Source organism: Aedes aegypti, chromosome 2 (genome assembly GCF_002204515.2).
Source record: "Aedes aegypti strain LVP_AGWG chromosome 2, AaegL5.0 Primary Assembly, whole genome shotgun sequence".
Taxonomy (NCBI): domain Eukaryota; kingdom Metazoa; phylum Arthropoda; class Insecta; order Diptera; family Culicidae; genus Aedes; species Aedes aegypti.
Window position 1 is genome coordinate 200,456,099 of NC_035108.1, and position 13,875 is coordinate 200,469,973.

General features: G+C 35.4%; 1 protein-coding gene across 1 annotated transcript; it reads left to right on the plus strand.

The window, feature by feature from the left end:
- Positions 1 to 320: 320 nt before the first annotated feature.
- On the plus strand, positions 321 to 12,744 carry LOC5572867 (proteasome subunit alpha type-4). Its single transcript, XM_001660576.2, has 5 exons — positions 321 to 478; positions 622 to 827; positions 11,941 to 12,238; positions 12,311 to 12,434; positions 12,497 to 12,744. Exons 1-5 carry the CDS (start codon positions 476 to 478, stop codon positions 12,649 to 12,651), a joined length of 786 nt encoding a protein of 261 aa, XP_001660626.1. The 5' UTR covers positions 321 to 475; the 3' UTR covers positions 12,652 to 12,744.
- Positions 12,745 to 13,875: the final 1,131 nt, after the last annotated feature.

Consider the following 13,875-nt stretch of genomic DNA (forward strand, 5'->3'; position numbering starts at 1 on the left):
TGACGTCATTGTGAATTAGTTCATATAGAACCAATGAGAATATATACTAAGGTGTGGAAAAAGAAGCAATGGCTATGTATTAGTAAAGAGAAAAAACGTAAACAAAAATAACTACGTCACTAATTTACACGGCTTCTTATGGGAGCTCGCCCGCTTGTAGTTGTGAAACATTTTGCACCGTACACGGATGTCACGCACACTAAATGTCGTCTTCCTCACCTCGGTATATATTCTCATTGATATAGGCCTATTTTTCTTAAAAAAGGCTTTTCCGAAAAGTAAAACAAATGTTGACATCCCTATTAAAAGATGACATTTCCAACAAAACATCGCAGAAATGCGATGATTTTAAGTTTCGCGACTGGCAGTGACTGTTTATATTTCGGGTCGTTCAGTTTTCCGAGCAAAACTATTGAAAAATTCAGTGAAATACTTTATTTTTCCACACTGTGATACGATTTACTGATTCTTCAAAATGGTATGTACAACAAGTGTTCGAATTTTGTATTGTTAACATCGGTTTTCCATACAATATCAAAGTTAACATAAACCAATGCATTTGAGGTTATGTTTGGTATTTCTGCTTCATCACTAATCGGCAAATATCTCTCTCCGTGGTAGGCTCGTCGGTATGATTCCAGAACTACTATCTTCTCGCCCGAGGGCCGTCTCTACCAGGTCGAGTATGCGATGGAAGCCATTTCGCATGCCGGCACCTCTTTGGGAATACTGGCTAAGGACGGCATTCTGCTGGCGGCCGAAAGGAGGAACACCAACAAACTGCTCGATAGTGTAATCTTCTCGGAGAAAATCTACAAGTTGAATGAGTAAGTAAAGCAATCTTCCTAGCCGATTCCACACCGGGGGCCAGGAACAAAATTTAGGCAGAAAAATCCTCTAGCGCAGGCCTAGCCAAACTTTTTGAATTAAATACAATAGTTTAAGGGCGACAAATCGTCCCCTTGATGCTAAAACTAGATAACTCGAAATTTGAAATATTTGACTTCAATTTGTCAAAACAGTTTTCTTAATTAGATCTACAAAATATCCACAGGTCTTAAGCGTGTGATTCAAAATATACAAGTTAAAGATTATTTTTCAATCATAATCTCTGCGATTAACCATCACCTTGTTAAACGGTCATACTTTCAAAGTTACACATCTCAAAATTTTGATTTTCGAGTTATCTAGTTGTAGCATTAAGGGGACGAAATATTCGTAGCATTTTCTAAAAATTTGGGTAAAATTGTAATTGTAATCTATTAAACATACGGTATCCTGTCAGTTATAAAACTATTAATCGGGACAAATAAAAAAATTTTGAAAGTTTTTGTTAAATCAAATGAAAGTGATAAGAATGGCGTTTGGAAAGATTGAAAATAGATATTTGTTTCTCTGATAATCTTGGACAAGATCCTGCGAAAATTCTGTTCAGGATTTTGTCAGAATCATACCTAGATTCTATTAAAAGATTTGCCCTGAACACTGTGAGTATTTTGGTCATGATTTAAGAAAATCATTTTCAGAATTCTGCCAATTTTTTTATCGATTTTACCAGAATCTCATTTGAGTATTATTTGGAATTTTTGCCCAGCGTTTTTTTCGAGAATTCTGCGCAGGATTCTGTCCAAATCGTCCTTAGGATTCCGTCTAAACCCCACCAAGACTCATCTAAAAATCCTGTTCTATAATCTGCCGTGAATAGCAAGTCAGTCCCATCTGCATTTTCGTCAAAATTGAGATGAGTTCAGTTTTCAACATATCTTCCAATGCTCTTTCAGCTGTTCTAATAAGGTAGCAACAATTTATTATGTAACGCTAAAATTGGAAATTTTCGACAACCTCCCCCCCCTTCGTAACGCTTTTTGTAAAACATTTTTTTTTTAATTTTTGTATGAGCCGTAACGCTTGAACCGACTCCCTCCCCCCTCCCCCTAGAGCGTTACGTAATTCATGGATGCCGCCTAAGATAATGATATTTGTTCGGAAAAAGTAGGAAAAACAGCAAGTCAAATTGTCCCATAATGAAAAGTAACCGCATAGCAGTCCCACTACAAATTTCCGCACCGTGTAACACAAAAAAGAACCGTGTTTGATCATCCTTATATTTTTCTCAGAAACATACCGTAGTGAAAAGCAAATTTTGTAAGTTTCATTAAGATTTTAATATGTTCCAATCCTCTGGATTTTTTGAACATTCGTATGGAAAACAATTTTGGAAACTTCAAACCCCATTTTCTCAATGCCTACCTTTAACAGATGGGACTGACTTTCGATTCACGGCAGTAATCTGCTCAAAAGAACTATTCCCAAAATAATTTCACGGATTCGGTGATGATCAGGATTCTGTGACAATATTTCTCTGAGTTTTTTTTTTTAAAAATCTCATCCAAATTTTCCGTTATGCTGTGTATTGGGATTTCTTTACGAACTATCACTGTGAGCCCCGATCTTAAATAATGGACTAACATTAAAAAAGCGCGTAATTCAGCAAAACATATTTTTGCATTTCATCAATGTGACAAAAAATCTATTAATAAACTATTCATGCTTATTCAAAAGTAATGCCACGATAGCACCTTTTATTATGATTGAATATAAAGTATTCAAATACGCATCCTTTTTTTTTTTCAATAAAAAAGGAAGTGTAATGCATAGAAAGCTTTGCCCCTTTTTTCATGTATGTCCGAAAAGATACCTTCAACAAAAGAAAACGAGCGATTTTCATCAAGTCTACCTTGATTGGCGTTGGCAAGCTTAAGTTTTCTTGCAGTTTGAAAAAACTTTGCTTCAAAGTTCGTGTGTAGTATCTGTGTCTCCCTCCCAGGCCACAATCATCGATGCCCAGTACAAATTTCAATGACGGCCTACTTCGCCTTAAGAAGCCTTATTCAAATGGGACTATAGTCAGATGTAGATGTTTTTGGATAAATTGTCATGAGCATTCATGGAAGTTTTTCTTGACAAATAACTGGAATATATATGGGAAACTATCAAGAGATTGCTAAAGAATCGTTGGAGCAATTTATTCATGGATTAATCCAAGACCGGTAGCATCGTGTACTGAATATTCGCATCTTCAACAAAGCTTGCTTGTTTTAAACAGCACGAGTGTAGTGCTGCTGGCGATGGCCGATGATGCACTTGATTTCTCAAGGCAGTCCTGGACGAATTTGTTGAAGATCTGTTGAGCAATCCCTACAGAACTCCCGAACCACACTCCCTAGAAGTTCTTGCCCGAATCCTTGCAAGATATTCCTTGATAAATTCTTAGAAAATTATTAGATCATATTTCCCATGATTCGTAGAAATAGAGTGATATGAACTTGCACAATCTTCCTTCTCAGTATGCTGTCTTATTTTCAACTATTTCAATCTATAATACAGATGCAATGTCGGATTCGGACTTCGACAGGCCCTGGTGAAATCTCATGAAGGGAACTCCAAACACAAAAAGCGCAATTGCTTACTTCCCAAACAGGTGCAATAAGCTTTGAATATGATAATCGGGTCAAACATGCAAGAAAATTGCTTAATTTTCACTTTTCAAATTGTTTCCAAGCAGGTCAAGACGAACATTTTTTTTATGTAAAATAAAGCAATTTTTATTGGGACTCTCAGGTTTATCAATTACGTTTCAAACGGATTAATGTAATCCGTTTCCCCCAGACAGCCTATTTCAGAGATACTTTCTGGCAATCATAATTATCATAGTTTCAAGCGTTTTGAATGCTAAACCAATTGGCTTCCTGTTTTACATCCTTATAAATTGAAAATTCTGTTCTTTTCTCCTTCAAAGCGGAATGACTAGGGAGTAGGAAGTACCGTGCTGCTCCATCTAGCCGAACGCTTCAAAAGCCGGACACTGGCATTTTAACCATATTTTTGGTCTAAATTCCGATTATTTCCTTTATGCTACATTCTTTATTCATAAAAGTTGACGAAAAAACATTTTTGGATGAATTAAGGCCGGTATCTTGGATTCTAAGCATCCGGGCAATTCAAATCTACGCGGTAGATGTTTCTTCATAGAAAATAAAGAAACACAAGCACTGCTTTACTTAACCGTCATGACACTCTCACTTAAGCTAAAGAAAAATGACAATTTTTTTTTTCTATTTTTATTAACGAGATTTTTAGCCCTGGGCTAGTTCATCTCGGGACCAACGGCTTTACTTCCCTTCCAAAGGAAGTTGTCACTGAAAATTTTTTAGTGACTATCTCGAGGATGGGATTCGATCCCAGGTCCTCGGCGTGAGAGGCGTGTGTTCTAACCACTACACCAGGTCCGTCCCAAAAAAAAAATGACAATTCATCACAAGGATTTCATTTTGGAATTGAATCCCAGAACCAATCCCGCTCACTGAGATCAGCAAAAAAAAAATCAGGATTCAAATAGAGTACACTCAAAATAATCCAAACGTCATTGTTACGTGAAAACATACGTGGTTTTTTTCCATCGCACTTTCCACGTAGCTCTTACGTTAATCATAGGTAGCCCAGAATGAACGCATGAACTTTTGAACTTCGTCCATTCCACCGGCGCTACACGTAAGAGCTACGTGGAATTTCCGGTAGCCTTTACGAAGCGCTTCAATAGGACCTAGATGGTTTTGCATTAAATTTAACTGGAATAAAGACCAACCTTATCTCTAATAGGCTTTGGAAGAAAACTAATTCCCAATTGAAAAATGTAAACAGACCTAAAAGATTGTGATATTTTTATATTCAATCAGAGCATTGTAAATCCTGTTTCCCAAATGTTGTGAGCTGGTTCTGTCTTGTTGTAGCCTTCACCTTCGCGTGCTATAATTGATAGAGATTATAAATCAGGTATAAAATATGATGTAATGCGGGGATTCTTCGGTATTCAAAGCATATTTACCTTGAAATCAATCTAACACAGGGTTTAAAGTTCAGCAGCTTCTGAAGTTCCTCAAAAATCAAGCGGGCGCCATCTTAGGATTTGCGCTTAACACCGAATGTACGTACAACATGCAGATGTCAAAATGAACTTAGGCACCTACGTGAATTTCACGTAAGTGCGATAGGTAACCTCAGTAACAATTACCGATTCTCTATTTGATGGTTATGAATGGCTTAGTGATCTTTATCTTAGTCAGGTGAAGTGGAGGCAAAATGAATTTGGAATGATCTACGTGATTTTTCACGTAGCAATGACGTTTGGATTTTTTTGAGTGTAGGGAAAGTGCACCAGTTATGGCTATAGTGGTTCCCTATTTGGCCATATGTGTTTTCTCGAATACTTTCACATTTTGAATATTTTTGAATGTTATAATTTCAAGATTCATTTGATATCAAACTTCTAGAACACACAGAATGATTAAAAAATAGAAAATGATCAAATTAACCATAACTGGTACACCTACCCTATTACCTAAATAAATAAACCATAATTGAACTGGTATTCTATGTTGTCTGACGTCACTCTGTTATAATAAACTATCACAATAGTCTTTTCATACTTTGATCAAAAAAGTGTTAAGTCGTTTTATTATTTTACTAATTTCATTATTTTTATTTAAAAAAATATTATATATGGGCAATGGGCATCTGTCAATGCTTTCAATGTCGGGAGAAAATACAATAATCGATTGTTTCAGTTTCGACTACCATCCGAAGATACACTATGGAACTTCGGTGTAATATGAACGTCATGTTGACCGAAGCTGTTTTCCTAAATTTAATCTGAACGGACAATATATTGGAGCTTTATTCCATTCTCCAAAAACTGCTGTACTTTTGTCAAATCAGGGTGAACTGGGAGAACACTAAAATCAATTACTGAAGTATTTTTACGCGCACCGGACATTTTTTACAAACGGCGAACGAAAGCGAGGAGCAAAGAAATACGTCTGACGCGTGCGATGTCTGGCTAATCAGTGACATCAGCCTGGAAAAATATACTCCGGTTGTCGAATAAGAGTGAGGTTAAATTTTGCAAAATCTATTTTGAAAACTCAAAATTGGTGTTTGCCAGACAACTCTTATTGTGATGAAAATGTAGGAAAAATCCCTCCCCTAGGTTATGCGATCTTGCCGCGATGGGAGGGAGGGCATAATCCATTAGGGGCCGTCCATAAATGACGTATCATTTTTTCACTGATGGTTTACACCCCCTCCCCCCTCGTAGCTTTTCGTCACAAATGCTGGTACTCCCCCCTGGAAGCATATCAAGAACCCCCCCCCCCCCCCTATATTTTTTTATTTGTTTTTTTTTTGTTGAAATACAAATACAATACAAAGTTTGATATTAATTACTGACTGAAATGAAAGGATAATCTAATCTAACAGTTTGATATACAGTAGCGCTCAAAAGTAATTTGGAACTGTTTTAAATAAACATTTTCCTTGATTTTGGTTTCCAGTTTCATATAGGCTAAATTATATTACTTTAGCTGTTCGTACCAAAAACAAGTTTACTATAAAAAATGCGAAAAAAAAATTGATTAGATTGATGAAGCTCGTTACTGTCGAGTTAGGGTCCAACATATTTTATGATATATTGAACAAAAATTTCGTTATATTAGAGGATTGTTTTTTAATTATTCGTTGTTAGGAAATAGATGTCAATGAAAATGATCAAGAAGATGTATTAATTTGAAATGAATCATTTTTTTTTCTTTTTTTTTAAAGCAGTGCTTTTTTTATTTTAAGGCACTCCGTGCTCGTGGCCTCTACTGTGCCAGAATCAGTTTATCTGTATCTTCCTTACCGATACAGTTCTATTTTTAACTAATCTATATTTACATCTGCTTTCACTCTCTTCTGCTTTTTTGCTCTCACACCGAGCAGGTAGGAGAGTGCTCTGCTGTTGGTCCAATCGATTTCCATAAGCCATAGTCCATTGCTCTTGTGGTGGTTCGTTAGGCCGTGTTCCTGAGTCGTTTGAGGCTAGGCTGCCTGCGAAGTGGGTCAGTTTGTCTCAGTCACCATCTGATTCTGACGGAGGATGGATGTGCTCCCCCTAAGCACGGTCCTCCGTGCGGCGTCTTCTGGTGGCTGGACGGGTTATTTTTTTGGAGGGGCTGGGAATTGAATCCATGACCTTCCGCTTGTGAATGAACCATTGTTAATATTATCCAATTTCATTTTAGCAAATGGCCAGATACATAAAAGATTACACTTGAAATATTTGGAATGTTAAGAAAATTTTAGCGATTATTATACAAATACAATAATCTCTATTAATATTTCAGTTGAATTTCATTATCGTTTCCATACTGAAATAATCTTACACAACCTATAATTAAACAGTTAAATAATAAAAATTCTTCAAATTACCGAGTTATTAAGAAAATTTAAGTATTCATTAATATTCACGCTATTCCATCAAGAGCATTGATGTATCATAACAAATGATGAGTTGATTGGGTGGAGATCTCCTGCAACGTTGAAGGCATAATTCACGGAATAAATATATTGTTTTAAATGCAATATATGCCAAGAAGAGCATATTTTATTTTCTTGAAGAAATAAAGCCCCAACAGAAAGTATGGATAAAACTAAAACGGCTGACTTTATGTCATGTTAACAAATGGCAAAAAAAAGGTAGGGGGAGATCCCCCAGTACCGGACACTTAAGCCACTAAATTCATAATTCAAAAAATATTGGATTCATGTGCTCCTGTTACTCATTTATGATAAATATTATCATTTTTATAGAGTACAAAAATAAATTTGAAAATAAAAATGTAAATTTTGACATGACATTTTGATGATGTATTTTAGTACCAAATTTATCGATCTTAAAAGTTGGCACCCAATACCGGACACGATCTGAAAATGCATCGAATTCTGTAAATTTGAACATCGCTCAATGTTTTTATTATTGGAATAGTATTTTTTTGCCAATTCAATGCATTTGCAACATTTACAAGAACGATTTGTGTTTTTCTTAGTTTGCAAGATGTTTATTAAAAACTTCTTTCATATATGATGAAAAATAGCACATTTTACGAAGTTGTTCTAAATGTGCATTCTTGTTAATTTTATTGCATGTTTGATACCATGATCGACGGAATCCATGAAAAATGGATGTATTTTGAGACACTGGTTCAAATATTACAAAGATATCATGTAACAAATCAAGCTGTCCGAAACTGAGGGACAGGAGGTGCTTGACAGAAATTGTAGTTTGTTAACAGTTTGTTCAATTATAGTACAACATACATTTACACTATGAAATTATGATTATGTTGGATTATGCTTGCGTGATCCAAAGTATTTTGTCATATTCCAAATAATTACTGAATAGACTCAAATTTAAGGCAATACGTCAAATTTTTGACGATTTTCAAACATTCCTACTTTTTCAAAAAAGCTTGCATATTTCAAGGAAGTGTTATTCTATGCAAATATTAGTTTCCATAATAGGTTTCTTTTCTTCTAATAAACCATCTTGATTGGACCATGATTTCTCAATTTATCGACTCTGTCCGGTATTGGGTGCTGTCCGGTACTGGGGGATCTCCCCCTACTTCAAGTAGCTAGAGCATTGATTTTTAATCAATTTATTAAACTTATTTTGTGTATATATAAATTTATTAATTTAGACACGAATATAATATAATATTCACATAATTATTTAAAGCTTCAAAACATCTGTTTGATTGCATTTATCGAGAAAATCTAAAGTTTCATAGATATTTTTCAATCTTTTCATATGAATGTTTTGAAGCTTAATCATAATTTTATAACCCAAGTTTATATGAAAAAACAAGAAGTTTCATAAGAAATAATTGTATGCAATTTTTTCAGCGCCATTCTTTTTACGGACTTGATTCAAAATGCTACGTCCACTAGCTAGGACCCCTCCCTCCCCCTCGTCACATTTCGTCACAAATTCGTGAAGACCCCCCTCCCCCTTAAAAAAGCTATGTCATTTATGGACGACCCCTTAGCCCATGAGATGGAAACCAAAGGCGTAACCTGTACTGGTGGTATCACATTTTGGCATTCTTGTTTAAAGCCGCGTCATAATTTATATGGCATAGACGCAATAATATCTCGGATGCGATCCAACGGACGTTCTGCGTCGGCTTTCATGATGCTCATTTCAAATAATTAATCTATTCGAAGTGGACATTAATACTATTAACGACGATCAGTTTGCATTTTGCAGACCAGAACGATTCGTAGCCACTCTTACTATTAGCTAGCTAGACACATCGTTATCATATACGACGTAGGGAATATTACTCTGAAGAAAATGACTAGTAGATTCACTGAGTATTTAGTGACAACAATCTTATTTTAATATGGTTTTTACATTGCCATAAAAAGAAATACCTCTTTTGTAACAACTGTATAAATAATCTAATTCCAGCTTCATTTTCGCAAAATTCACAAGTAGAAAGTAGGCGTTGTGAAGCATTGTATTTGCCACCGAAAAGTGAATCTTGTAGGAGACTGTTATAGAAGCCTAAGGTAACTTTACTCTTAAATAATCACTATAAAAACGACTATGGGAAGTAAGACGCTGAGATCGATCATTAGGGTTCACTTGCTAGGTTCGAGAAATTGTTGAACAGACTAGGAAAGTGACTTTTTTCTTTAACCCCTCTACCGGCAGCTTCATTTTTTACCGCAAAACTCGAATTCAAATCGTTAAAACTTTTTTGTTTTTCAATATTTTTGCACCATTTTTTCACAAGCTCTCAAAAAAACTCTTCTAGTTTAATGATCTGTGTCGATATTGATCATTGGTCATCTGGTTTTGAAGATATTACAAAATTCCTTGGGGGACCGACCTGTAACTAGAACCTCCCGTTAATTTCTCAGGCTACAGAATTTGAATCGTATTCGGATATTCACTATTCGGAACAATACATAAATGAGAGTATGTTGTGAAAAAATGAAGCAATTTGATGCAGCCGTCTTTAAGTAATGACCATTTAAGTTTCTGGAACCACGCTGGTCAAATAAAGATCATAAAAACTTCAAACAACATCATATCGTAATTTTCAGATATCTCCAAGAATACTGAACCGATTTGTATGATTTTTTCAGAGATGCTCCTTATTACCTGGCATTATATAGCCCACATTTTATTTTTTTTGATAAATTGATCAAAAACACAATGGCCGCCTAATGCATTTTATATGGAGAATGTCGGTCCCCCAAGGAATATTGGAATATCTTTAAAACCAGATCACCAATAATTATTATCGACATAGATCCTTAAACCAGAAGAGTTGTTTGAGAACTTGTGAAAAAATGGTGCAAAAATATTGAAAAACAAAAAAGTTATAGCGATTTGAATATTTATGTTGCGGTAAAAAATGAAGCTGCCGGTAGAGGGGTTGAGGATATACACTCCCGTGCAAAAGTTAGGGTTCACCCCGTCAAAAACATACAAAAGTGTTCTGTCCATATCTCTGTGATTACACGTCCAATTGAAACTGTTTAAGCCGCATTCGAAAGGCAAAGAGTTATTCTTACTTCGTATGTATTTTTCCAAAAACTTTTTTTAAATTTTGTATACTAAATTTATACTTGAAGTTGTGACATTTTTCAAAAAACACACTGAAAAATCATGTCTAATTTTCTCAGCATTGGGTCGTCAAAAATTTCAAATCAAAGTGTCATTAGAATCGTAATCTTATATGTTTTGAAGAGCACTCATGAAATTTTTGCGGAAAAATCTGAAAAGTATTCAAAATCAATGAAACAGTCAGTCAAGTCATCGTGCAAAAGTTTGGGTTCACCCCTCAGTATGATGCAAATCGTGCAAAAGTTTGGGTTCACCTGAATCACACGCACATCATTTTTGTCAATATCTCTGCCATTTTTCAACCGATTTTAATAGTTTAAAGCTTTTTCAAGCGCAAATAATGGCTCGTACATGATTGGTTTGAGATTTCACAGATTTAAGTAAGTTCAGGTGAACCCAAACTTTTGCACGATACACCATACTGAGGGGTGAACCCAAACTTTTGCACGATGACTTGACTTACTGTTTCATTGATTTTGAATACTTTTCAGATTTTTCCGCAAAAAAATCATGAGAGCTCTTTAAAGAATATAAGATTACAATTCTAAAGACACTTTGTTTTAAAATTTTGGTCGATCCAATGCTGAGGAAATTAGTAATGTTTTTTCAGTGTGTTTTTTTAAAAATGTCATAACTTTAAGTACAAATTTAGAATACAAAGTTCAAAGAATGTTTTTGGAAAAATACATACGAAGTAAGAATAACTCTTTGCCTTTTGAATGCGGCTTAAAGAGTTTGAATTGGACGTGTAATCACAGAGATATGGACTGAACACTTTTGCATGGTTTTTAGGAGGTGAACCCAAATTTATGCACGGGAGTGTATGAACGCAATGACCAATAAATACTTTTAACAATAAAAAATGAAATTAACTAGAACTACTACTAAACAGCCTAATTTTGTTAAGACTTCACGACAGTTGACATTTAAGACTCTAGTCTTACGTAAAAGACAGGAGTAATCAGAATAGTACTTAAATGACAAATTATTTAAAACCATTTTGGCTGGACAGTATTAGTAATGACACTACTACACTACTATTTCAAACAAATTCTGATGGAGCTGCTGATTTTCACAATGCTTCCTTTTCTCAGAAGCAAGGGGATATGGGTATTTTTGTTCATGTGGGCTCCATGGCCTAGTCCGTCTGAGAATTGGTCCTGGTAGAGAGGAAACTTGGCAAAAGCCATACCGAGGGTTCAGCCTTGACAAGTTAAGTTGTCAGGCAGCTCAAAAAAAGTAGGAAGAATGATTTTTATTCGAATTTTGACAATTTTTTTATCATTCTGTCGCCTTAATTCAATTTACAAATTTTCAGAAACATAACCTAACTTTTATTTGTCAATAGAGGTTTTGTCTTGCTAAATTCTGTTTCTAGCCCAGTATCATTCTAGGTTTTCATTTTTTTTCTTACGAACTTTCAGTGACATGGTCTGCTCTGTGGCCGGAATCACTTCGGATGCCAACGTGCTGACGAATCTACTTCGAGTGATTGCACAACGCTACCAACTGAACTATGGAGAAGCAATGCCCTGCGAGCAACTGGTCTCGCATCTTTGCGACGTGAAGCAAGCCTATACCCAGTACGGAGGCAAACGTCCTTTCGGTGTATCCATTTTGTACATGGGATGGGACAAACATTACGGATATCAGCTATACCAGTCTGACCCCAGCGGAAACTATGGTGGATGGAAGGCGACTTGCATCGGTAACAACTCAGCTGTAAGTAATCAAAATTTGAAAGCATTCTTAACTATAAATTTGCTAAGGATTATGTGCTGTTTCTTCAAATAGGCAGCTGTGTCTGCGTTGAAACAAGAACTGGGAGACAGTGAAATTACATTGGTTCAGGCACAAGATCTTGCGGTTAAAGTCCTGTCAAAAACTTTGGATATGACGAAATTGACGTCGGAAAAGAGTAAGATTTTATCTATGATAATTTAGGTAAAATAATTATTTTAAAACTATTACATTCTTCAGTCGAAATGGCAGTCTTAACGCGGGAAAACAACAAAACCGTAATCAAAATCCTCTCCAGCACGGAAGTGGATGCGCTCATTGCCAAGTACGAGAAGGCAGAAGCTGAAGCCGAAGCGGCTAAGAAGGAAAAGTTGGCGCAAAAGTCGGATAAGTAAGGAACTCCGGATGAAAAGTAAGACACACATTTAAACTTAAATCGGTTCAATTTTCATTTCCAAATATGTGAATACATTGTTCGGTAAATCGGATATGTACGTATAAGAAGGTAATGAGAAATCCTTTGGAATTCAATCCTGAAACTATAAAAACTCTTATACCGTGAAGGCCCCATACTCTGCGCATTTAAGGCTTTTCAAATTTCAATCAGCTGTAATTAATTGAAAACAAAACACAATACTCTGAAATTTTGGTAGCACATACCTATTGATCTTATGTATAAGGCAAAAATATAAAAGCTTCACTAAGTAATGATTTTTATTGCAATTTTTTTAATCTTCTCAAGAAAGTACGTGTTCCTGCGTCCTCTGCGCACTCATTTTTGCAAGGTTCCTTAGTCTACGCATTAAGGTTCCTAACTCTGTTTTCAAAATATGTTATTAACTTAGTTTTCTAAAATCTAACCCAAAATATGAAAAGGGTACAAACTATGTCTTTTTACTTGCTTTGACTGTTTATGAACTTCCACTAGAAAAAATAAAAATACGAAATTTTCTTTGGTTTGGATCGGGTTCGAATTTGGTATTAAATTGGATTTGGGTCGGGACCGGATTTGAAAAAAAATATAAGTAAGAGCCGGGTTCTGGCTTGTTATATGTGAATGTTATTTGAGAGGGTATATCGATCCATCTTCGTTATTTGTATGGATTTTTCGTATTCTTAATGTATTGTTCATTACTTAATGAAGAAGTATCGCCGCTTTGTATAAGCGTGATGTAATTAATGAACGATTCCTATAGCAAATTTATTTTTTTATAGCAATAACAGTATTTTATTGGCGTTTCTATTTTGCAAGTACGATCAAACCTCCTGAGTCGATGTTCCATTACTTGATATTGACCCATGAAACTAAACAAACAATCAAAATTACTTTATTGCATGGTTAGGGAGCATTCAAAAATAAGGTCCATAGTTTGAGGAAGGGGGATTCTACAAAAATGTGACAATGCATTCATTAACGTTCAACGCTCCGTCGTCGTAATCATCGTCATCATCGCAACTTCAAAAGCAGTTTTTCTGTTCCAAACTGAACATTATTTGTTGAAAAAGTGTTCACTGGGTTTCGGCTGGAGAATAGAATACAGTGAACACATTTTCCTGTAAACTTTCTTGATTTTGGACGAAAAACCTGCCTTTGAAAATTTTGAAATCAATGACGGATC